At 40.6% G+C, this 25,707-nt stretch overlaps 2 protein-coding genes across 4 annotated transcripts in view; both read left to right on the top strand.

Annotated features, from left to right (window-relative positions):
* The window catches only part of LOC149180400 (endonuclease/exonuclease/phosphatase family protein), a 442,295-nt gene that overhangs the window by 95,582 nt on the left and 321,006 nt on the right, over positions 1-25,707 (top strand). The gene's annotated exons all lie outside the window — the stretch shown is intronic.
* LOC149180401 (uncharacterized) lies at positions 18,849-22,262 on the top strand. Its single transcript, XM_089416113.1, has 2 exons — positions 18,849-21,115; positions 21,233-22,262. Exons 1-2 carry the CDS (start codon positions 19,315-19,317, stop codon positions 21,889-21,891), a joined length of 2,460 nt encoding a protein of 819 aa, XP_089272239.1. The 5' UTR covers positions 18,849-19,314; the 3' UTR covers positions 21,892-22,262.

Genomic DNA, 25,707 nt, shown 5'->3' with positions numbered 1-25,707 from the left:
TGTTGTGTCAATCTGTGCGACAACAGGTCTTGTGCGAATTTTGAGGCATAATCTTCCCTTCTTATCTCTGATATAGGTGCAATATCAAATCTCCTTGTTGAAGTTCAAAACCTTGTAGTATAATGACAAGTTAAATAACAAGGTTGTCCAATGGAACAAAATTTTTGGATCTATCATTACTATAGAACCTTATTCTCCGAGTCTAAAATCCTAGTTAATGGTGACTTACCTCATGGTTTGAGAATCCAACTGTGGATAGCAGTAAGTCTTTCCTGTTCTTCTGGTGCGAATTTCCTTGCTGGCATCATAAATCAGTAGGTGGAGACTTGATGATATTGATGCTGATATGGAATTCTTGATGATATTGATGCTGATATGGACTTCTTGATGCTGATATGATCTCTTAATAGTGATCTGGACTTGTTGATGATGTTGAAGATAATAATGTGGACTCGTTGATAATGATGTGGCCTTGTTGATCATGTTGATGATGATAATGATGTGGGTTTGTTGATCATGTGGACTCGTTGATGATGATAATGATGCGGGCTTGTTGATCATGTGGACTCGTTGATAATGATGTGGGCTTGTTGATCACGTGGACTTATTAATGATGATAATGATGTGGGATTGTTGTTCATGTGGACTCTTGATGATGATAATGATGTGGACTCTTCGTTGATGTAGACTTTTTGATGATGATGATGTCAACTCATTGATGATGAACTCTTTGATGTTGTGGACTCCCTGATTTGAATTCTTTGATGATGGTATGAACAAAGTTAACTTCTTAATGATGTTGACAAGGTTGACTAGATTTGAGAAGGCTAAGATCAAGAGGGAGTTGATACACTCTCAAAAGGTACATAATAGTGACTGCCAAGGCGTGGAAATCGTTGGAAATGGATGGAGGAACAATATGCCAAGAAGACTCGTGATTGAATGAGCTTTGGATTGAGAGAGAGTAGACAAGATCTACTCGATTGAAGTACGCTTCTGATCTATGTGTCCTCTAAGATCAAGATGGATAGAAGTTTTGATGAGCAACGCAGATCTAATATGATGGAGTTCAACCCACGATTTTTCTGCTATGTATTGATGATATAGACTGAGGTCCTCTTCGTCTAGTGTAAGAGGGAGCTGATTGAAAAAATATAAGATTGAAGGTATGACGAACTCCTGCTAATATTGTGGCATGATGGCCTGGGAGTCCATGGACACTTGTTCAATGATAAATTTGAAAAAGCTATGAGACTTTGCTGATGATTCCCTTTGTTTGACTTGTTGAACCACCTGATGCATGGAATTATTGACTCTATCTGGATTGGATATATTCTAAAGAGATATATTGATTTGAATGACATGGATGACCCTGCAACATATATCATGATTGAAGCTAGAGATGTTGTTGATTTGCGAAGCTAGTTGCTGATCCATTTGATCTTTTGCTTCTGCTGATGAGCAGGTTGTTGATATTTGCTTCTGTGAGAAGCCATTTGTTATTTATTGCGTTCTGTTGACCATGCATATGTCAACAGTTCCACGAAGCGATGTACATAGTGGTGGATAAATTTTTTAAGTCATTCTCATCATCGTAATCCTAAGTTTTGCAATTTTATTGTAAAAATGATTCTAGTATGACTATGAATCCATGTAAAAACACCTAGGTTAGCCTTTGATTCTTAACAAAGGGTTTCACTCTAGGGAATTTTTTAACCTCCCTAATAATTTGCATTTCTAAATACGAATAATTAGTAGAGCTTCTCCCAAACATCTCCCAAATCTAGGGTGGAATCTTCTGCTAAGGTCTTAGGTGAGTCCTAGTGTTATCGAGTCTATGTATTTTTTTCATACTAAATCATGTGTCTTGTGTTGCAAAATTTGGTTGAGTCTAAGGGGTTGTGTCTATTGTAAAATTCCCCTTCTATGGGCTTTTATTGCAAAATATTGATGTAAAAATATTTTGGTGAATGGTTACTCATAGTTAGATGCCATTGCCAAAAATATTTTAGAGGGTGGAAAAACATGTGTAGTCCCCTCTTGATCTTTTATTTAATTTTCTGACAAAAATAAAAATAAATTAGTCGGAAATTGTCAAAAAAATTGCGAGGAAAAACTAATTTCTCTCAAAGTGGAAAAATTATCATAAAATTATTGAGGTTAATTTTCAAAGGGAAAAATTCAAGTCAAAATTGAAGAGCCTCATTTCCAATGTAGAATGTCCCAGTAAAAAGAATTCTTTCAACCAAGCAAGCTCCAAGCATATGACTTTGACATTAAGTATGTTGAAGGTAAGCATAATGTAGTGGCTGATGCATTGTCCAGGAGACCAACCACTCTTTCTTTGATGAGCATTGCCCTAGATTGGAGGGCGCAGTTACTAGTGGAGTATTCCAAGGACAGATTCGCGTGTGAGGACCTTGATGGGTTGGTGACAGATGACTGGTATCGGGGGATGAACGAGGTGATCTACTATTGAGACTGCATCTACTTGGTACCCAACTCCCCAATGAGAGAGAAGATTCTATAGGCTGCCCACGATTCACCATTAGCACCAAGGGTTCATGAAGACATATTGGGCCATTAGAGAGCGCTTTGCATGGAAGGGCCTCAAGGATGATGTTCTGAGGCACATCCGGGAGTGTGACACATGCCAGTGGAACAAGGGAGAGAAGACACACACCACGGGCCTATTGCAACTGCTTCCCATTCCAGAGGGGAAATTGGAGAGCATATCGATGGATTTCATGACCGGGCTGCCCACACTATAGGGCAAAGATTACATCTACGTAGTGGTGAACTCCTTGACGATGTATGCTCACTTCTTCGCCATCCCAGCTTGGTACTTGGCCTCACAGTTTGCCGAATTGTTCTTTAGGGAGGTGATTCAGCTACATTGTCTCCCAAAGACCGTCGTCAGTGACCGGGACAGCTGGTTCATGGGTGGATTTTGGTAGGAGCTATTCCGGATGGTGGGTATTGAGCTCATCTCGAGTACCAGTTAACACCCTCAGACAGATGGGCAGACAAAGATAGTTAACAAGTGGCTGGAGGGCTACTTGCGTAACTATGTGACATGTCAACAAAAGGCATGGATACGGTGGCTACACTTGGGTGAATACTACTACAACACTACGCACCACATGTCCATAGGTATGTCACCATTCCGAGCTTTGTATGGTTATGACGCATTGTTTTTCACTGACATTATGTTTGGAGAGCAGGGCCCCAAGGGCATAGGACTGGATACAGGGGAGCTAGGATATCTTGAGAGCTCTGAAAGACAACATGTAGATGGCCCAAAACCAGCGGAAGCTTTATGCAGATAGGGGCAAAGTTGAGAGGCAATTCGAAGTAGGGGACTTGGTGTTTTTTAGGCTCCAACTGTACCGACAGTCCACACTCAAGCAGAAGGGGCCGAGAAGCACAAACCCCACTTCTATGGGCCTTATCGTGTAACTCGGAGAGTGGGGGAGGTAGCATATGAGCTCGAGCTACCCCGGGGAGCTGGATGCACAACATTTTTCATGTGTCTTGCCTAAAAAAGAAACTTGGACACCAGGTTACAACAGTTACAGAGCTACCCCCTATGGACGATGAGGGGCATTTGGTGTTGGAACTGGAGGCCATTTTGGATACCAAGGAGAGGCATCTGCGTAACAGGTCTGAAGGGAGTCTTTGATCCGATGGAGGAATTTGCCGGATGAGGATGCCACTTGGGAGGGGGAGCAGATACTACAACATCCTTCATTGCAGTTGCTTGAGGACAATCACCACTTTGGCGGGAAGGACTGTGATATTCCAACTTAGTATTTTACTAAGTAAATCAATTTTGCTCAGTTTTGGCTTATTACATAGTTACACTTAGGAGAAGTGGGCTTAGGGGACCCACATTCGATTTTTGGCATAAGATGCACTCCAACATTAGAGTTAGATGAAAGATTGTGGCCTTGGTGGAGGGTGGGGGCCACCATAAGGGAATTTCGGCCCACATGGAGAGTACGCTCTCATTGGAGCGGAATTGGTGAGAGGAATTTGATGTGGGCCCACATGGCCAATCTTGGAGGCAATTTGACAAAAGGAAGGAGGGACTCTCATTTTGCTCATGCATATATCATTTCAGAATTTTTCTCTTGATATAGCACGCTTGTGCAATGAGGCAAGGCCGCATGTACTGTTCAGCACAAGGGTGTTTCCGAGTGGAGATCCCAGCCCTTGCTTCGGTGGACTTTGGGTGCCAGCCCATTGAAGGAGTTCTACTTAGTCCCAAATTGTACCAACAACAGTGAGGCTGCGTTACAGTAGCGGGGAAAGCGTCAGCAATGTAGGGATTGCGCAGTCTTGGGTATAGACACTCTAAGAGGTTGAGGAGTGAGTGGAGTTTGAGGTGGAAACTTGGAGGGAAGGCTTGGGGAGCCTTCTAACAGGGATTGCCAAGATTTTGGAGTATTTAGCAGCAGATTCTACAGGTGGGTCGATTTGCCCAATAGTAGATCCACCCAGGCCAAAGATGGTCGAATTTCCAAGGTCAAGCTTTGGCCAAACCCTTTGTGGGTTATTCTAGGTTTATTGAGGAGAGGCTGAGGTTAATTTCCCGGAATTTTCGAAGCAGTGGAGAGGGCCCTAATAGCAGATCCTTTCAGGCAGCAACACATTTCTAGGCATCTACAACGTTGTACTTGGGCAACATAACAACAGTTTGGAGGAGGGTGTCTCACTTGTCTTTTTGGGCTTTGCTAGCTTGCCTAGAGCAAGCCTAGGTGCACTCATTCCAACACCTATTTGTACACCTCTTTCCATTAATAAAAAGAGTACACAACGCAGTTTTTGGGTGTCAATTTGTGGACTGATTGCTTGTTATTGTTTCATGGTGTTTTTGTCTATTTTGCTTTGCATATTTACTGTTAATTTTCCTTAGGGATATTACAACACTAATGGCATTGTTACCCTGAAAAGAAGACAACTTTTCAATAGCCTTGTCAGGGATATCGTTAGGATAAGCATTTATGTTAGTAAAATTACAAAGAGCAAAAAAATCATTCATGATGCTTGGGTCTACTTGTTCTTGAAAAAACAAATGTATATCAGAAATAGCCTCCTGCCCAAGATCAGCAAGAAGTCTACAATGAGAGAGTCTATTTAACCCCTCTCTAAAATCCCTTTCAGGCTCAAGAGTGGGGCTAACTAGACCACTTGGATTTCTCCTAGTAGAAAATCTTGCAAAGTTTGATTCAAGTGGAGTCGCCGCTTGAGCAGGAATCTAACTTTAAAATCCAATATGCAAAAACCAAAAGTTAGTCGATTTCTAGGTACAAGAGGACTTGTCCCTGACAATGATATCAAGAAATGTTGTTGCCACCTTAGAAACACACCTAAGTTAGTGAGAAAAGGCCCTGAACCCCACAAGGTGTGGTTTGGTGGCAAAACCTAAGAGATGGGGTTGTCACCTATTCACAACTCTCTCTGTTAAAGCTCTCTCCTTGGTAAGCTAGAGCCTAGAGGGTGGTCCCTAATGAAAAGTTATATGATATGAGTTTCTAGAAGATTAAGTTATGTGGAGTGTTTGTCAAAAATAACTCGTTTCCAAGAATTAAGCAAGCACATGAATAAATGAGCAAATTTCAATGATATATTCAAAGTATAGATCAATGCCTTCAAGCAAATAACAATAGCTTGCCCAAAAAATGCAATCACGATACAATAATAGACAATCCTGCAAAATCAAATGTTAGACCAAGATGAACATATATAAACATCAATTGCAACTATAAAGGAGCTAGTACTTGAAAGTAAATGCTCAAATGACAAGATAATGACATGAATTACTCATGAGCACAATGATCATCAAAGCAACAAATATATGAAATAACTTGAAATAGTTTTGCACCAATGAAGGATATTCCAAGTACAAGAAACCTAATTGTTGCAAAAGTAAAAGATTCAAATACTTGCATTATAAAGCAAATGCTTCTTGAGAAAATGATGATATTTGCAAATATGACTCAAATAAATTCAAGATAGCATATATAGGAGAGTTGTATTGCAAGTAAAGTGAAATTGTGATGTAGAGATGCTCTTGGTTTATTTTATTAGTTGTATTCTAAAACAAAGTTTCAATTGAACTCCGGTCCCCAAACCTCATCCTTGCTCGGAAATCCAGATCTCACAATGAGGAGTCAATAGGGGTGGAGGGTCCCTAAAGTCTATACAACCAACTTAAGTTGGAGGTTAATTTTGGAAATGCCAATTAGTAATAAAATGTGACTAAGTGAGATGCTTGAGTAAATGTTGTTGCTTCCAAAATAAAGTATTGGTGCTTGAGTATAATGGACAATGCTCAAGTAAAAATACCAATATCTTCAAATGGAAATGAAGGTGAAACTTCACAAGTCCACAATTGCTTTGCAAGAAATAGAGTCAATGCCAAATTGCTTCAACACAAGAATGTTCAATAATAACCAAGATGCCACATAAATTAAATTGACAATGATAAAGCAAAGTGCTCAAGGGACTTGTGAAACCAAGATGGCTAAATTAAACCAATTTAAGCTTGCCAATTGTGTAAAATACTTGCTTGCTTTTTAAAAAAAAAATTGCATGTGTTGTAATAGAAGCTCAATGCAATTACTCAAGAAATTGAAATAAACAAATGTCAAACTTGTGCTAAAATGAAAATGGATGTGAGAACTATGTCAGAAACTAATCATGCATGAGTGAAATGAAATTAGCAAATGAGAACTAGAGTAACTAAACTAAGATGATTAGTTCACCCACAAGCAAAGATCCTCCCTCTAAATGGGGAGAAGGGATACCATGGGAAAAATCCCAAGCTCCCTCACAAGAAAATTTAGCGTTTTTATTAGTGAATAGTTACAATGAAAAGAGACCTCTCAAGAGACTTTGAAAAAAAAGGAAATCTTTACAAAATTTGTGCTTGTGATGCACTAGACTTCCTCCTTAGATGCCCAAAGTAATTGGCAAATGAATGGCATAAAGAAAAGGCCTCTAAAGTTTGCAAACTTGGAGAAATGTTTACATGTAAAAATCAGATTGTGAAACTCCCCAAATATTCCCAATGTGTGGACTGTTTTGGTATTCACAAATCAGCCACTTTACAATCACAATGCATGCAAGAGGAGAGAGGCTAAGCCTCCTCTAGCTCCCCTTGAGAAGAAAAATTAGCAGCCCTCACAACCATAGTTTTAAAAACTGGAACCGGTGACCAGACAGATCCACCTAATATACCGGGTTTCAAACTGAAACTGGTCAAACAGGGACTGGTTAGATCCACATGAACCAGTTTAAAAAAAACACAGGAAATAATTATTTTTTAATGAAAAAAACTATTTTTAAGATTTAAAACCATGGTTCGAAACCAATAGACACAAAATATGCCAATTTTTCTCATATATATACCATGTAAAGGTGAATATATCAAAATGGCACCAAGTGCAATACATATCAGCAACAAAATATATTTAATGAGGCTCTAAATGTCCTCTAGAGTTCAGAAACAAAGCCTACAAACTATGGGGCTACTGGCCTGCTACAAATCTACATATGTGATATTAGTGATCAACATTATCACCTGAAACTTCTCATCAGGATCAAACTTAGTTGGTTGAGTCTCGTCTCCCAAACTTTGCAACTGCTCCAGTCATAGACTTCTCTATTGGTTCAGTGACTTGAGTCTCAAAATTCTAAAGGTATTCTGCCCTAATATGCCCTATTACTTCATTTGGTGCTCCACATGGCTTTACATGGCCTCCTATCCCAGCCAAGTGTTGCTTGAACCTATTAATACCCAATCCTTCAATAGATTTTTGGCAATATTTGTAGATCATTTTGCCATCAATCATATCACAATGAGCCCATGCAATATCCTTGGGTTAAGGAGGCATGATGACTACTATTTAGCTCAAACTCTTTGTTGTTCCACTACTCTATTAAAAACTCAACACTCTCCAAGCTCCCATTCAAACTCACAAAAATTCCAAATGAGATGTGTGAGGAAAATGAGGTTGGTGAACTCCTTTTAAAGGCTTGAAGAGGGTGTTTTTTGAGGGAAACAACCCTTATATTCCTCCAAAACATGCTGGAACCTTCCTCAAGTATGTTGCTTGGGTCCTCCACGGTCTTAGTAGCTAACCGACTGATTTAGGACAAAACCGATCAGTTCTGTCCTAAACCGGCTGTTTAGGACCAATTTTTGTGGTTTCTGGGCAAAGTTGGGGGTCAAACCGGATTTTTCTTCCGCTTTGACCCGGTCAGCGAATGAACTTGCCGATTTCACCAGTTTCTGGTTCAAACTGAACAGTTTTTAAAACACTGCTCACAACAGCCCACAACCTCCTTTGAAAACTAGTCTTGAAGTGAGAGCCCAAGGTCCTGCACACAACTTGTTAAAAGTTTCAAACAATGAATCCCGCAAGCTGCCACAAGAACAAGTTAGAGAGGGTTGCAAAACAAACCAAGTGTTAGCTATGAAATTAATCAAGAAAATTACAAATGTATATGTACAATAGTCTACAAAGGCTAAGCTAAAGAGTATGAGTAAACTCTCCTCTTTTCTTAGCCATAATTTGGCTCTAAAATAACAAAATTATAGCAAATGAAGCACAATATTTTGAGAAATAAATATTAAATAGATTATGCTTGAGATATGAGCCCAAAGCCCAAAAGAAATCCCTGCAAGACAAATTCGAAAGATGAGGCTTTGGAAATTGACAAATGTGGGTTCTCCTTGAGTATTTCAAGAGTGGGTTGGTTCTTTCGAGAACTTCCCCTCATGCTTGAAGCTTGATCCAAAGAAATATTTTCTACACAACTTCACATAGACAAATTAGATCCATATGGGCTTAATCACATGTAGTGATAAGAAAATTTTAGAGATATATTGGACATCAACTAAAACATTCTCTATCTAGAGCAAGCAAATAATCCTTATGCTAATGTAAGATAGCTATATATCAACACAACTTGAAAATCATAATGGAAATAATAGCATAATGAAATAAGTAGAAAGATTTGAGCAAGAATATCAAGATATTATGATACACAAGGAGAAAAACACCTCAAATGTAACCTCAAAGTCTTTTATATTAATTTGCCAAAGAGTGTATAATCTAGCAGAGTATCCTCAAGCCTAATGTTGATTTGGGGTAGGATTAGATGTGCTTTAGCCACGGAAATTGGTGGATAGGCTATAGCACATGAGATCTCCAAGCCCCAGAAATGGTTTGGGCAGAATCTAACCAGTTTTGGAGATATTAAAATAATTAATATTTTTAATGGAGATCCTAAGTCTAAACTTAGGAAAAATAAAATATTAATGTGAATTAATATAAAATTGAGTTAGAATGGTCCAAAAGTCATGGATCAAGCCAAATCTAATCTTAGCCATTGATTAGAGATTTAATCTCTGCTGTTGATGGACCAATGAGAAAAGTATAAGAGGAGGCTTAAGGGTTAGTTGGAGAACACACCAAGAGAGATCAAGAACTCGATTTTCTGGGGCAGGGTTTGCTGAGGAAATTGAGTCAGTGATCAGAGTTGAAACTGAGGGACAGTGAATACATAGCAGAGAGGTAGAGTTAGTACCAGGAGCATCAACGCAGAAGCCAGGAGAGGGATGACGCAGAGCCAGCTAGAGGCCACGCAGAGGCAGCTAGGAGCTATGCAGAGCTTGAGGAGGGCCAGTGTGTGAGACGTAGAGGCTCCAGAGGTTGACACTGAGCCCCAAGAGGCTGACGCTGGGCCAGATATGCTGACACTGGGCCAGAGAGGTTGATGCAAACCCTAGAGGCAGCGCTGGGAGATTTCGTGGGATAGATTGGAGCTGGAGAGCTAGATAGGGTGATGCAGTCCCTCTCAGGGTGACACAGAGCAACAAAACGCTGTATTGTTGCTATGGGATCGTTCATCCAGTGATTTAGCTGGAATATCTGTCTCCAACTGAGAGGTACTACTGTCGAGGGCATTCTCTGTTGGGTGAGCCATTTCAGGCACCCTAGTTGTATTCTGAAATTGCATAATAATAAAACCCTTTGAATGGCTGCACCGATTTTCCCGCATTGGGTTTTTCCGGGGACATTAGTCCAAAAACAATGGTGTCACTTGTGTGCTTGTTTCTTTCAGTTGATGATCTGTATGTGTTGATACTGTACTTGTATTTGTTTTCAGTATTTACATGGTAAATAACTTGTGAATTAAATGAACAAGTAGGAAGAAATAAATCAGATAGTACAGGAAGAATTTCTTACGGATAGACATAGAAATTCCAACACCTAATAGCTCATATCCATCATTACATTGTGAGAGCCCATAGCTCTATTATATAGAAACTTGGGAGCCAATCCCAAGGAAAATGGTGACAATCCCAAGACAAATAGGTGACAATCGCAATGCTTCTTCATGCAAATTCCAATTTCCAATTGGCAACTCGATTTCTTCGTTTATAGGCCCACGCAATGCTTGACGAGGGAGCTTGAATTAGATGAGAGAACCTGTGGGAGAGTAAAGTGGAGTGGTAGGAGACCACTCTCCACCTCACTCAAGTAAACTCTAATTCAATCTCAAGTCAAATCATGATATCTCCTTGAAACTCGAGTTAACTTCCTCAAATCGTGGATCTTGTCATTGGAACTCATTGTCTTCTCAACAAAAAATTCGATTTGCTTGATTTGTGGCTTATGTGGAGTCCACATCACTTGGTAACTCAAGTTTGACATTTAGATGAATTTCCACTTCATTTTCACATCATTTGAGCATGTGTGGATATTTATTTTTCTCCATTTATCTAATTGTTGGGCTAATTTATAGCCACATTTTCACAACACTTAGGAAAAATGGGTTTGGAGGGTCTAGAATTTATTTTTTACCCCTCAAAGTGTGTCAAAGTAGAAATTTGAGGGAGAGAGGTGTAATTTACGAGTGATCTAGTATGATAATATACAATGACTCTAGACACTAGGACTCACCCAAGCCCTCACCATCAAGCCACACTTCGACTTTGGGGTTATGCTTGGAGGAAAAACTTAATTGATTATTAAGTCTTCGTAAGCACCTAATAATTAACCAAGTGGAAAAAACCTCTCAGAGTAAACTCACTGGATGACAAGGTCCCAAGTTACCTAGGCCTGTTATATGACTCAACTCATCATAATAACATCACTTTAGATCATCCCCATAGAGTTTGTGGAATCTGAGTACAACAAAAGAAGATGAGAAGAAGAAATAGAGTTGAAAAACTCTAATGATATAGTGAACTCTGATGGTACATGAAGACACTGATACATCCTCGGGCATGGAGTCTTCAAAAATTTTGGGTGCACTTCAATGTTCAACATTCGGCTTCGCATGGGGATGCATGCTAAATAGGAAGTGATAGTATGCAAGAACTTGGAATCTGCATCCACCAACAGAAGACATATCGGTATCGTCCATTTGAAATATCATATAAAATCATCAAATACATAAAATGAAGAAGTACATAAATGAAAATTTATTTTGAGAGCATAAATGGCAATTTATTCAAGAAATGAAACTACTTAACAAAAATGACAAAGAATAAAGTTAGAAATACAATATAAAGATCCCCCATGGCATCAAATGTCTTCGGTGAAATCCATCTTGAGAATCTGCCTACTCATTGGCAGATCCATAGGTTCCTTCTTTGATGTGCCATGTCCAATTCTAACTATCTTGGCACTTTGACTTGCCCCAATGTTAACATGTTTGTGGCCATCAGATATACAAATCCTCTTTCTTTTCCCTTTTCGACTATTGATTTGTTGAGGCTTGATCCAGTTAAAAAATGGCGATTCATTTTTTATGTCTTTTTTCTTTTTTCGCTTTTTTCTTTTCTATTTGGCTAGTTGCGATGGCGATGTTGATGCAATCACTGTCAATCCTTCGTCCTTGTCTTGAGAATCTTCTAATGGAAGATTTGAAGTACCCAAGCCTTTTGTGTTATGCCTAAATTCTTCTTTCTGAATTTGTTTTGTCAAGTGCGGTAGAAAATTTGTCGACACTGCATCATTTCCTGGCTTATATGACCCATAAATATTTTCATTGTTGGTTTTCTTTGGATCCTCTACATGATATTTTCTCTCTGACTCCCGATCAAGCTTGAAAAAGGTATTATCTGGCCCGGGGATGGCGGCATATGATAGCTCCATCTGAAGGCTACCACCTAATTTTGATGCCCATTTCCTTGATAGGAGCATTCCCCATGAATTGGGCACATCTATCACAACAATATCCATAGTCATTATTTTCTCAGGGGAAAACCTATAAATCTTTAATTATCCCACACACTTCAATTCTTTTGGAATCCATTGAACATAGTTTGTGATAGGGCCTAGATACCCTTAAGTTCAGTTACTCCATGACTTTCTTGGTCATGACATTTGAGGATCGAGGGTTTGGAGGAAGGAGCTCCACAAGTTGCCTTTTCGGCTTGAAACCCAAGCCTGGGTTTGCACCCAAAGTTCTTGGGCCAAAACCATGATGAGATTTTGACATGTGATGTACGAAGATGATAGAGGATGTCGAGACGAATCCAATGCTCGAGAATCATCGAATTCCTAGTGTTGAAGTGGAGTTATGAATTTTTGAAGTTTACATGTGGGTTTGTGCACCATAATACAAGTCGACCTTGTTGTTGGAGAGCCCAATAGTGGGTTAGACGTTGCACATGAAACATATATAAATAAGAGTCGTTGGGAGGTCATTTAGACACATCCAAGGAGCAATCTAATCATAGAATACCTCTGCGATTGGACAACAAGCCTAAGGGAGGATGAAAGGAGGCATGGAGCACTGTTCTGGGTCTGCTTAGGGTGCGAGTTCCCTAAGCTACAGGGCCGCAGGTCAGGAGCATCCAACAAGAGTTTTTGGATATGTTTTTGACTAGTATTACCAAAGGTGTAGATCCTAGCCACATTCCAGAGGTGAGTTAGGGTGTTTTTTGTGCTTGTGTTTTCTTCTGTTTTGGGCCGCAGGTGTGTTTTTGCTACAACATATGATCCAAAATGGATCTTGGATAGACTTCTAAGTCTAAGTGTTCCTCACAGAGGAAAATGAAAGTCTAAGGGTGCTCCTGGAAATAGTCCCATTGCGTAGTTCTTTTCATTCTGAATCTACTGCAATTTGAATGGGCTAAAATGGACTTCGGATGAAGAAGATATCGCAAAAAGAAGTTTGCCTTTGTCCTTTGAAAAGGAGGCAATTTGTTATAAATGTGACTTAAGGGAAAATGTGTTTTTAAACATAAAAACCCTTAGAATCCATCGCATCACATTATTTTATTGCATTGCAATAAACTAAGGCTGAAGGTCTTAAAACAGGCGCAAAGGCCTTCATCGGACCCGACGGATTTATAAATCAAACAAGCGAACCTTTTGAGTTCCGAAAGGAAGGGGCAGTAAGCGGTATTTCGGGCGGGCCTCGAGCAGTAAGCGGTATTGGACGATCTCCGCCCAAATCCATAGATTGACAGATGCGTCGCAAGGTGGAGGAGAGAGGAAACCATTTTTACGGGCGGTTAATCCCAGTGTAAGTTACGCACCCGAAATGGACTGTCAGCCGTCGGATTAGAGGTTGCGGATCAACGGTCAGGATTTGATTGGCGGATCGGTGATCAGCACGACCAAAGGGAAGACCCTCAGGCCCATTGCGATACCGATATGCGATATGTCGATGTTCAAACGGGACGATCGGTGATATCGACGATTGGCGAGCCCTCGATACCAGGGCCAATGCACATTGCGATTGCGACTTGTGATATGCCGATAAAAAGGCGGACCCGATAAGAATTATGGACGCGATTTCATAAGTTTTGAAATCCGGATTTTCGGATTTTCTGTGTATTATCCGAGTATTGGGTTTTTTGGCCATTACGCCATGCGATAGCGATAAGCAATATTTGGACGGACCCGATAGGTTTATAGGGCCGATTCCATAATATTTGAAGTCTGGGCTAAAGGCCCATGATGTGTTTTGCATGTGTTTTCCTGTGTATTTTGTTATTTGGCTATTTCGGCCAGAGGAAGGCAAAACGATCGGGTTTCCCACGCCGACGATTCCTTTCCATTGTAAACAGATTCTTGTGGTGAACAATCGGGTTTTCCATGATGGAGGACTGTAATCGACGTGTTACAAATGCACAGAGCGCACAATTGCAGAGGGGGAGCTGGAGGACTGAAAAAGGTCGCTAGAAGGTTGCCGAGAGTCGCTTGGAGGTCAAGCAAACTACAGAGGCACGCAGAGGCCGAGAGAAGCTCAGAGAGAGCCAGAGCCAGAGCCAGAGTTTGAGTCGAAGAGCCAGAGCCGAGAGCTTTAGAGCCAGAGCCAGAGCCAAAGTGAGAGCCAAAGAGCAAGAGACAGAGCCAGAGCTAGAGTCGAAGAGCTAGAGCCAGAGCTAAGAGCCAGAGCCAGAGTCAGAGCCAGAGCCGAAGAGCCAAAGCGAGAGCCAGAGCCAGAAAGCCAAGAGCTTCAGAGCCAAGGATAAGATGGTGTTCTAAGCCCATCGTGTTCTGTGTAAACCAATGGAGTTGAGCGTGGAGCTTGTAAAAGAACTGCTGCCATAATCCTAGAGAGCCTAGTCGAGTTGACTAGAGCTCAAGGAGACGTACCCCAAGAGTTTTGGGTGAACTCCAAATTAATATGGTTGTTATGTGTGTTTGTTATTTGCTGCACTGTTTTACTGTTACATGTATTTACATATCAGCATAAACAACAGAACTTAAAGCACTTAACAGTAAAAAAACAAACATAAGCATATACCTATTACAAGTACTTTTTAATTCCGCAATTGGTTAATCATTAGGACTTGGGAATATTTAAGCTTTGGAAGTGGGAGAGGTTCTTGTAAGCTCGACAAGAAGCCTTTAGTGCCCCATTTTCAGATTAGGTGGTATCAAAGTGGGTTGATTAACCCCACCTTCAAAGAAGTTTATATTAGAGCCTAATATTGGTTAACCCTGCCTTCAAGAAAGTGATATCAGAGGTGGTTATACCAGAGCAAGTGGTATCAGGTCAGAATGCTTGATTGACAGAGCAAAGATTGCTTGTCTGCAAGGTGTTTGGGCAGTCAAGGATTGATTGTATGCTTGTTTGCAGACTGACTATTTTCTAGGTTTGCAGAGGTGAAGGGAAAGCTATTGATAGCTCAGTCCAGGAAGGACAAGAAGGAAGAAGGGTTGAAGGCATTCTTCTATCCCAAAGGACCTCAAGGCAATCCTTGAAGCACAAGAGGTTTGTTGCAAAAGTTTGCTTGAATAAGCTCTTTATTAACCTTGTTTGAAGTTCTTTTGTTCATTTTGCATAATGACAACTTCTACAAGTGAGTCCTCAAATTCTTCCTTCATCACAAGATTCTTTGATGGAGACATGAAGCAAGACTTGTTCATCATGATGGACAAGGTGAGAGAAATGTATGAGGATGGAAGGAAGAGCAACATACTTAGAGAGGAGTTGAATTCCGTGGAGGAAGAGAAGCAATTGCTTTCTGACAAATTGCGGGAAATGGAGAGGCAACTTCATATTGCAAATATGAACCTGAAAAGGATGCATGAGTTGGAGACACAGCTCTTTGTTGCCAAAGAAGCCTTAGTCAAGTATCAGCTTGAAGAAGAGGTAAGCCATTCTAGTTTGTCTTGAAATTCTTCTAAGAATGCTTGTGTTGGTTCTTTTGAAAAACATACTAGAGGCATAGGTTCCAAGCTAATGTCCAAGATGGACTATGAAGGGAAAGGCTTGGGCAAACATGCACAAGGTATTGTTGAGCCAATAATGGTGGAGGAAAGGCCTAAGTATTTGGGTCTTGGCTATGGACAGTCTTATGGAGAAAGTTCCAAAGCTGCCATGAAGGCCATTGAAACAATTCCAAGAAGGAGTTTCATTGCATGTCCTCTACCTCAGAAGTGTGAAGATTGTATTAAGGAGGAATGCAATAGCTTGAAACATCATTTGTAGGATGCAGGTGTTCAGAAGCACACACTTGAACCAGAGAGTTGTGGAAACTCTAACAACCTTGAAGAGATTGATGGTGTTCCAAATGGAGCCACTTCTTCATTTGATACACCTCCTCATGAAGGCAATAAAGGTGAAAAGGAAAGGTATAAATCTGGTTCTAATCATCTTCCTTTTGATTTTGCAAAGCATGATAAATTTCCACATAGATATGGGAAAAGAATTGCATGTTCCTTTTGTAGTTTGGATAACCATCATGTTTCTAGATGTTGGAAGAGAATGGCCACATACAGGAAACTTTTGAAGGAAAAGAAACAAGAAGCGAAAGGTCCATTGGACAAGGCAAATCATGCTGTCAAGAGGATACACATGTGGTTCAATTACTGCCATAAGCAAGGGCATCTTGCTGAAAGGTGTTGGACTCTGAATCCAACAATGCTTCCACAAAAGCTGAAGAAGGTGGAAAGAGAAAATGGTAGAAATGGAAAGGAAGGTTCCATGAATGATGTGTTTCAGGATGATTCACATGTTGATGCTGATGTGCAGACAAAGGAAAGACCTTTGAATTGGATTGGTAAGAAATGGTTAGAGTTCTTATCCAATTGAAGATTGCATGTCTATTGATGCATCTGTTTGCATTTCTTTGTTAATGAGATGCAAGTTGTAGGATTTTACCAAGAAGGTGAATGGAAAAGTTGAGTAGGAGACTCACTTTATTGCTGCAACATTATATTCATTTCAACTTTGAAAGTACAATGTGCTTAAGTGAAAGTTGAAGGATGAAATGCATGCATGAGATGATGTGCATGAACACAGAGATTTTGATGATTTCCTTGTTTTTGAACATGTGTGTGTGATTGAATTGAAGGGTTGATTGCTTTGTTGTAAACATGCATGTAATGTTGACTTGGGAAAAGTTAACTTTGTCTCCAAGATGGAGATGATGATGAAGTGGTTCATCTTTTGAAAGAGTCCTAAAGGTCTTTTTCTACATGCTTGACTTGAAGGGTCATTTGTTTTAAAGACATGTTTTGTGGGCTTGTTATCTAGTGTATCATTTGTATGCAGGTGTAAGACATGGAGGTGTTCACAAGATGTGAAATCTGTTTCTTTTGTTGAAGTAGGAGTTTAGGCCATCCGGTTGTTGTCTGTATTTCTGTTGTTAACAGTTGTTGTTGACAGCTTGTCAAACAGGTACAAATGAAAATTTTGTGAAGCAGATGTACTTCACATTTGTTTGAGCCATCTTGGATCAATGATCAAGGCAGAAAAGTTCAAACTACCTTCTGTAATCTTCTCAGGAGGAGTTCTGCATGAAGTCAGGAGGAAGACAACTCTTTCCAGGAGGACTAGCACATCCAGGAAGGAAAATGGTCAAAGGCTTTGGTTTAGAGGCACTATGCAAGGCAAGTGTGTGGAGGCTGAAAGAAGAGGGTGCTGTTACTCTCATTTACTATTCAGATCAATATATTAGTCTTTTGGAGACCAAAAGTTCTTTTAGTGGGAAGGCGTGATCCAAAATGGATCTTGGATAGACTTCTATGTCTAAGTGTTCCTCACAGAGGAAAATGAAAGTCCAAGGATGCTCCTGGAAATAGTCCCATTGCATAGATTTTTTTATTTTGAATCTACTGCAATTGGAATGGGCTAAAGTAGATTTCGGATGAAGAAGTTATCGCAAAAAGAAGTTTGCCTTTGTCCTTTGAAAAGGAGGCAATTTCTTATAAATGGGACTTAAGGGAAAATGTGTTTTTAAACATAAAAACCATTAGAATCCATCGCATCGCAATAAACTAAGGTTGAAGGACTTAAAATAGGCGCAAAGGCCTTCAACGGACCCGGCGAATTTATAAATCAAACAAGTGAACCTTTTGAGTTCTGAAAGGAAGGGGCAGTAAGCGGTATTTTGGGCGGGCCTCGAGTAGTGAGCGGTATTGGACGGGCTCCGCCCGAATCCATACATTGACTGACGTGTGGCACGGCGGAGGAGAGAGGAAACCGCTTTTTCGAGCAGTTAATCCCCGTGTAAGTTACGCGCCCGAAATGGACAGTTAGCCATCGGATCAGAGGTCGCGGATCAATGGTCAGGATCTGATCTGCGGGTCAACGATCGACATGACCAAAGGGAAGACCCCTCGGGGCCGTTGCGATAACGATATGCCGATGTTTCGATGGGCCGATCGACGATCAACGAACCCCCGATACCAAGGCCAATGCACATTACGATTGCGACTTGCGATATGTTGATAAAAAGATGGACTCAATAAGAATTATGGACGCGATTTCATAATTTTGAAATCCGAGTTTTCGGATTTTCTGTGTATTATCCGAGTATTGGTTTTTTTTTTGGCCATTACGCCATGCAATAACGATAAGCAATATTTGGACGGACCCGATAGGTTTATAGGGCCGATTTGATAATATTTGAAGTCCGGGCTAAAGGCCCATGATGTGTTTCGCATGCGTTTTCCTGTGTATTCCGTTATTTGGCTATTTCAACCAGAGGAAAGCAAAACGATTGGGTCCCCATGCCGACGGCTCCTTTCCATTGTAAACGGATTCTTGTGGTGAACAGTCGGGTTTTCCATGATGGAGAATTGTAACCGACGTGTTACAAACATTGTTTTACGAAACGGCCGGGTTGACTCCGAAACGGCCGTTTCGATCCGGGTCAACCAAAAAAATTTCAAAACGGCCCTATGACCCGGCTCGGTGACCGGGTCAGCTATGACCCGGCCGAGTCAGCCAATGACTCGGCCGGGTCATAGCTGACCCGGTCAACCCGGCCGGGTCACGTCAAAAAACGGCCGTACCGATTGGAAACGGCTGGGCAGCGTTTTCACTTAAAAAAAATTAATTTTTTGCTGATTTGGAGCTGATTTGGTTAGGGTTTGTGGACATGAAAAGGTTTATGTGATTAGTTAAATGCATTTGGGGTCCATTTCCCCCTCCCAAACTCTATTTAAGACAGCCAAATGCTCTCATTTCACTCACAGCAGTCTTATGCATTTGAGTGAGAGTCTTCTTTGAGAGTTAGTGAGCAGTTCTTGAGCTTGTTTTGGAGCAGCAGTGAGGAGTCTTGGAGGAGCATTGTAGCTGGAGTGAGGAGCTTCTTGGGCAGCCATTTGGAGCAGCATTGAGGAGCTGATTTTTGGAGCAAGTTTGAGGAGGCAGTTTGTGCCTGGAGGTATTTTTTTCCACCTCTATAAATCTGTTTTTACTTATTAAATTTTAGGTGCATATAAAGATAGCTTAGAGAGTGTTTTTAGTCAAATAAATGAACATTGAATCAATTTTTTTTTTTTTTTTTCATTTTCAGATTGTTTTCCTAGTCAAAAAATGGCACCTAGAGCAAAAGATGCTGCTTGGGCATATGTTGAAATGGTTGATGATGAGATGTGTTGCAAGTTTTGCCATAGGAAAATTAAGTCAGGTCCTGGGGGGATTCATAGGCTGAAACAACACTTGGCAGGGATTAAAGGCAATATTACTGCATGTAAATCCCCCGAAATTGGGGAGATTAGAAAGACTTTGTTGGAAAGCTTTGAAAAATTTGAAGCAGATAAGACTAGGCAAAAAGAGATACAGGTTGAAATTGGGAGGAAGAGGGAGATACAAAGAATGATGGCTGCCAACCCCCACTATGAGTTTGAGGGTTCTTCCTCTATCCCTCAAACTGATGCATCAAACCCTTTCCGTTATGTTCCTCCCTCTTTTGCTTCTGTTCAAGATAAGGGAAAGGGTAGAATGAAGGGTGATGGGACTATCAAAAGTTTTTTCACTCACTCAGGCTCCTCTCCATCAGATGCACATGGTCCTGAAGTTAGTAAAGGTCTTTCTCAGCCCACTTTAGATGACCATTGGAAGAAAGAATTGAGGGAGACTGCTTGTGACTACATAGCTAGATGGTGGTATGATGCTGATATCCCCTTTAATGCTGCTCGTTCACCATATTATGAGCCTATGTTTGAGGCCATACATGCTGCTGGAAAAGGCTTCAAAGGCCCTACTATGCAAGAGCTAAGGGGGGTTCGTTTGCAGAAAGAAATTACATCAATTAATGAGTATTTGCAAGATTTCAAGGAATCATGGGCAAGAACAGGGTGTACCATCATGTCAGATGGATGGACTGATCAAAGAAACCGTACCATCATAAACTTTCTTGTCTTCTGCCCACAGGGAACCATGTTTTTAAAATCAGTTGATGCATCTGATAAGGTAAAAGATGGCCACTTGTTGTTTCAGCTATTGGATGAGGTTATTCAGGGTGTGGGGGTGGCTAATGTTGTTCAAATCATCACAGACAATGCCTCTAACTATGTTCTTGCTGGTAGACTGTTAGAGGAAAAACACAAGACCATCTTTTGGACCCCATGCGCTGCACATTGCATAGACCTCATGCTTGAGGATATTGGGAAATTAGATTGGGTCAGAAACACTGTAGATAATGCCAAAAGCATAACAAAATTTATCTACAATCATACACTGGTTTTGAGTATCATGAGGAAACACACTGGAGGCAAGGATATTATTAGGCCTGCCATCACTAGATTTGCTACACATTTTTTGACATTGCAATCTATGCTTTCCCAACATAGAAACTTGCAAAAGATGTTTTCCAGTGATGATTGGAATAATAGCAGTTGGTCTAACAAACCAGAAGGCAGAGAATTGAGAAGGAAAGTCCATGATGAAACTTTTTGGAGAAAGGCAACAGAGATTGTGAAGGTTGCTGAGCCACTAGTTAAGGTGTTGCGGTTGGTGGATGGGGAAAGGTTGGCTATGGGCTTCATTTATGAGGCTATGGATCAAGCAAAGGAGCAAATAAAGGCAGCATACAAGGATAGAGTGGCAAAGTATGGGCCCATTTGGGCAATCATTGATGAAAGATGGAACAATCAACTCCATCGCCCTATACATGCAGCTGGATATTTTTTGAACCCACGGTATCATTATAAAGCTAAGGAGTCAGGAGCTTTGAGGGGGGAGGTCAGAGATGGACTGGTTGATTGCATTGAGCGCATGGTCCCATCGGAGTCTGATCAGCTACTGATACATCAGCAGGTCACATCCTTCACCAATGCAACAGGTACCTTTGGGAAGAACCTAGCAAAGATTGCAAGAGAAGCAGATGAGCCAGGTAAACAAAAATTTCAATTTTCAATTTCTCAATTTCAAGTTAGATATAATTTGTAATTTTGTTGAGCTTCAGCCTTCATCTAACTCATAATTCATTACACTCCTATGTTTTTTGCAGCACAATGGTGGGAGGCCTTTGGTGGCCAGTGCCCTGAATTGCAAAGGTTTGCAATTCGTATTTTGAGTCAAACTTGCAGTGCATCTGGGTGTGAGCGCAATTGGTCTGTCTTTGAGAGGATTCACACAAAGAAGAGAAACCGTTTGGAGCAAAAACGGTTGAATGATCTAGTTTTTGTCCAATACAACCTTCGGCTCAGACGGAACCAATTGCTGAACAAAAGACCTGATTCAGATCCCATTGTGTTGGAAGACATTGATCCAACATCAGATTGGGTAGTGGAGAGTCGTCTACCAGAGTTTGATCCTGATGAGGATCTTGATGAACTTGATGTTGGAGATCCACTGCAGCGTGTTCAGTTGAATGCAGATCCCAATCCACCAGCCTCAGTCTCACAGCCAGCTAGTAGGACTCCAGTTGTAGGTGCTTCGCCTTCCTCTGCTCAGCCACGACAGAAGCGCAGCCGCATTTGTACTCTATCTCAGCTTGCATCTGCTTCACAGCCTAGTGGTACTGGTACTGGCACCACTTCTACAGTTGCAGTTGGAGACGATGATGATGAGGAGGAGCCATGGGGCCCCTTGTCTGGCTCTGCCTCTGATGATGATGATCCAGAGATTGGTCGAGATGATCTTGGCTCCTCTGGCAGTAGCCAGTAGCTACTAGCCTCCTTGGTTATTTGTATTTTGTTTTGACTCTTGAGTCTTTGATCATGTATGACAGACTACAGTTGACTATGTATTTACTATTGCCATTGGGTACACCGTACCATTTTGATATAATGGATTGGTTCATGAGCCTACTTTGATCATATGTTGTCTTCCATGTATATTATAATGTTGTGTGTTTGGAAACTTGAATGAAAATATTTAAAATTATGTTTAAACTATTTAAAATTATGTTTTTTTATAAAAAAAATAAATATTTAATGTATTTTTTACAACGACCGAGTCATTGAAATCGAGCCGGCCGAGTCATTGCCGTTTCCGTTTCCGTTTCCGAGTCGATCCTCGGCCGAGTCCGAATCCGAGTCCGTTTTGTAAAACATTGGTTACAAATGCATAGAGTGCACAATTGCAGAGGTTGAGCTGGAGAACTGAAAAAGGTCGCTGGAAGGTTGTCCAAACTCGCTTGGAGGTTAAGCGAACTATAGAGGCACGTAGAGGCCGAGAGAAGCTCAGAGAGAGCTAGAGCCAGAGCCAAGAGCCAAGAGCTAGAACCAGAGCCAGAGCCAGAGCCGAAGAGCCAGAGTGAGAGCCAGAGCGAGAAAGCCGAGAGCTTCAGAGCCAGGGATAAGATGGTGTTCTAAGCCCATCGTGTTCTGTGTAAATTGATGGAGTTGAGCGTGTAGCTTGTAAAAGAACCGCTGCCATAATCCCAGAGAGCCTAGTCGAGTTGACTAGAGCTCAAGGAGACGTAGCCCAAGAGTTTTGGGTGAACTCCAAATTAATATGGCTGTTATGTGTGTTTGTTATTCGCTGCACTGTTTTACTGTTACATGTATTTACATATCAGCATAAACAACAGAACTTAAAGCACTTAACAGTAAAAAAACAAACATAAGCATATACCTATTACAAGTACTTTTTAATTCCGCAATTGGTTAATCATTAGGACTTGGGAATATTTAAGCTTTGGAAGTGGGAGAGGTTCTTGTAAGCTCGACAAGAAGCCTTTAGTGCCCCATTTTCAGATTAGGTGGTATCAAAGTGGGTTGATTAACCCCACCTTCAAAGAAGTTTATATTAGAGCCTAATATTGGTTAACCCTGCCCTCAAGAAAGTGATATCAGAGGTGGTTATACCAGAGCAAGTGGTATCAGGTCAGAATGCTTGATTGACAGAGCAAAGATTGCTTGTCTGCAAGGTGTTTGGGCAGTCAAGGATTGATTGTATGCTTGTTTGCAGACTGACTATTTTCTAGGTTTGCAGAGGTGAAGGGAAAGTCAGTCCAGGAAGGACAAGAAGGAAGAAGGGTTGAAGGAATTCTTCTATCCCAAAGGACCTCAAGGCAATTCTTGAAGCACAAGAGGTTTGTTGCAAAAGGTTGCTTGAATAAGCTCTTTATCAACCTTGTTTGAAGTTCTTTTGTTCATTTTGCATAATGACAACTTCTACAAGTGAGTCCTCAAATTCCTCCTTCATCACAAGATTCTTTGATGGAGACATGAAGCAAGACTTGTTCATCATGATGGACAAGGTGAGAGAAATGTATGAGGATGGAAGGAAGAGCAACATACTTAGAGAGCAGTTGAATTCCGTGGAGGAAGAGAAGCAGTTGCTTTCTGACAAATTGTAGGAAATGGAGAGGCAACTTCATATTGCAAATATGAACCTGAAAAGGATGCATGAGTTGGAGACACAACTCTTTGTTGCCAAAGAAGCCTTAGTCAAGTATCAGCTTGAAGAAGAGGTAAGCCATTCTAGTTTGTCTTGAAATTCTTCTAAGAATGCTTGTGTTGGTTCTTTTGAAAAACATACTAGAGGCATAGGTTCCAAGCTAATGTCCAAGATGGGCTATGAAGGGAAAGGCTTGGGCAAACATGCACAAGGTATTGGGCTTGGGCAAACATGCACAAGGTATTGTTGAGCCAATAATGGTGGAGTAAAGGCCTAAGTATTTGAGTCTTCGCTATGGACAGTCTTATGGAGAAAGTTCCAAAGCTGCCATAAAGGCCATTGAAACAGTTCCAAGAAGGAGTTTCATTGCATGTCCTCTACCTCAGAAGTGTGAAGATTGTATTAAGGAGGAATGCAATAGCTTGAAACATCATTTGCAGGATGTAGGTATTCAGAAGCACACACTTGAACCAGAGAGTTGTGGAAACTCTAACAACCTTGAAGAGATTGATGGTGTTCCAAAGGGAGCCACTTCTTCATTTGATACACCTCCTCATGAAGGCAATAAAGGTGAAAAGGAAAGGTATAAATCTGGTTCTAATCATCTTCCTTTTGATTTTGCAAAGCATGATAAATTTCCACATAGATATGGGAAAAGAATTGCATGTTCCTCTTGTGGTTTGGATAACCATCATGTTTCTAGATGTTGGAAGAGAATGGTCACATTTAGGAAACTTTTGAAGGAAAAGAAGCAAGAAGCCAAAGGTCCATTGGACAAGGCAAATCATGCTGTCAAGAGGATGCACGTGTTGCACTTACTACCATAAGCAAGGGCATCTTGCTGAAAGGTGTTGGACTTTGAATCCAACAATGCTTCCACAAAAGCTGAAGAAGGTGGAAAGTGAAAATGGCAGAAATGGAAAGGAAGATTCCATGAATGATGTGTTTCAGGATGATTCACATGTTGATGTTGATGTGCAGACAAAGGAAAGACCTTTGAAATGGATTGGTAAGAAATGGTTAGAGTTCTTATCAAATTGAAGATTGCATGCCTATTGATGCATCTGTTTGCATTTATTTGTTAATGAGATGCAAGTTGCAGAATTTTACCAAGAAGGTGAATGGAAAAGTTGAGTAGGAGACTCACTTGATCGCTGCAACATTATATTCATTTCAACTTCGAAAGTATAGTGTGTTTAAGTGAAAGTTGAAGGTTGAAATGCATGCATGAGATGATGTGCATGAACACAGGGATGTTGATGATTTCCTTGTTTTTGAACATGTGTGTGTGATTGACTTGAAGGGTTGATTGCTTTGTTGTAAACATGCATGTAATGTTGACTTGGGAAAAGTTAACTTGGTCTCCAAGATGGAGATGATGATGAAGTGGTTCATCTTTTGAAAAAGAGTCCTAAAGGTCTTTTTCTACATGCTTGACTTGAAGGGTCATTTGTTTTAAAGGCATGTTTTGTGGGCTTGTTATCTAGTCCATCATTTGTACACAGATGTAAGACATGGAGGTGTTCATAAGATGTGAAATCTGTTTCTTTTGTTGAAGTAGGAGTTTAGTTCATCCAGTTGTTGTCTGTATTTCTGTTGTTGTTAACAGTTGTTGTTGACAACTTGTCAAATAGGTACAAATGAAAATTTTGTGAAGCAGATGTACTTCACATTTGTTTGAGTCTCCTTGGATCAATGATCAAGACAAAAAAGTTCAAACTATCTTCTATAACCTTCTTAGTAGGATTTCTGCATGAAGTCAGGAGGAAGACAGCTGTTCGCAGGAGGACTAGCACATCTAGGAAGGAAAATGGTCAAAGTCTTTGGTTCAGAGGCATTATGCAAGGCAAGTGTGTGGAGGTTGAAAGAAGAGGATGCTATTACTTTCATTTACTATTCAGATCAATATATTAGTCTTTTGGAGACTAAAAGTTCTTTTAGTGGGAAGAGGTGATCCAAAGTGGATCATGGATAGACTTCTAAGCCTAAGTGTTCCTCACAGAGGAAAATGAAAGTCCAAGGATGCTCCTGTAAATAGTCCCATTGCATAGATCTTTTCATTCTGAATCTACTACAATTTGAATGGGCTAAAATGGACTTCAGATGAAGAAGTTATCACAAAAGGAAGTTTGCATT

Source organism: Pinus tabuliformis, chromosome 3_2, assembly GCF_031772625.1.
Source record: "Pinus tabuliformis cultivar Carrire ecotype Pingquan chromosome 3_2, CPIR1, whole genome shotgun sequence".
NCBI lineage: Eukaryota > Viridiplantae > Streptophyta > Pinopsida > Pinales > Pinaceae > Pinus > Pinus tabuliformis.
This window is presented reverse-complemented; position numbering and strand designations above follow the sequence as displayed.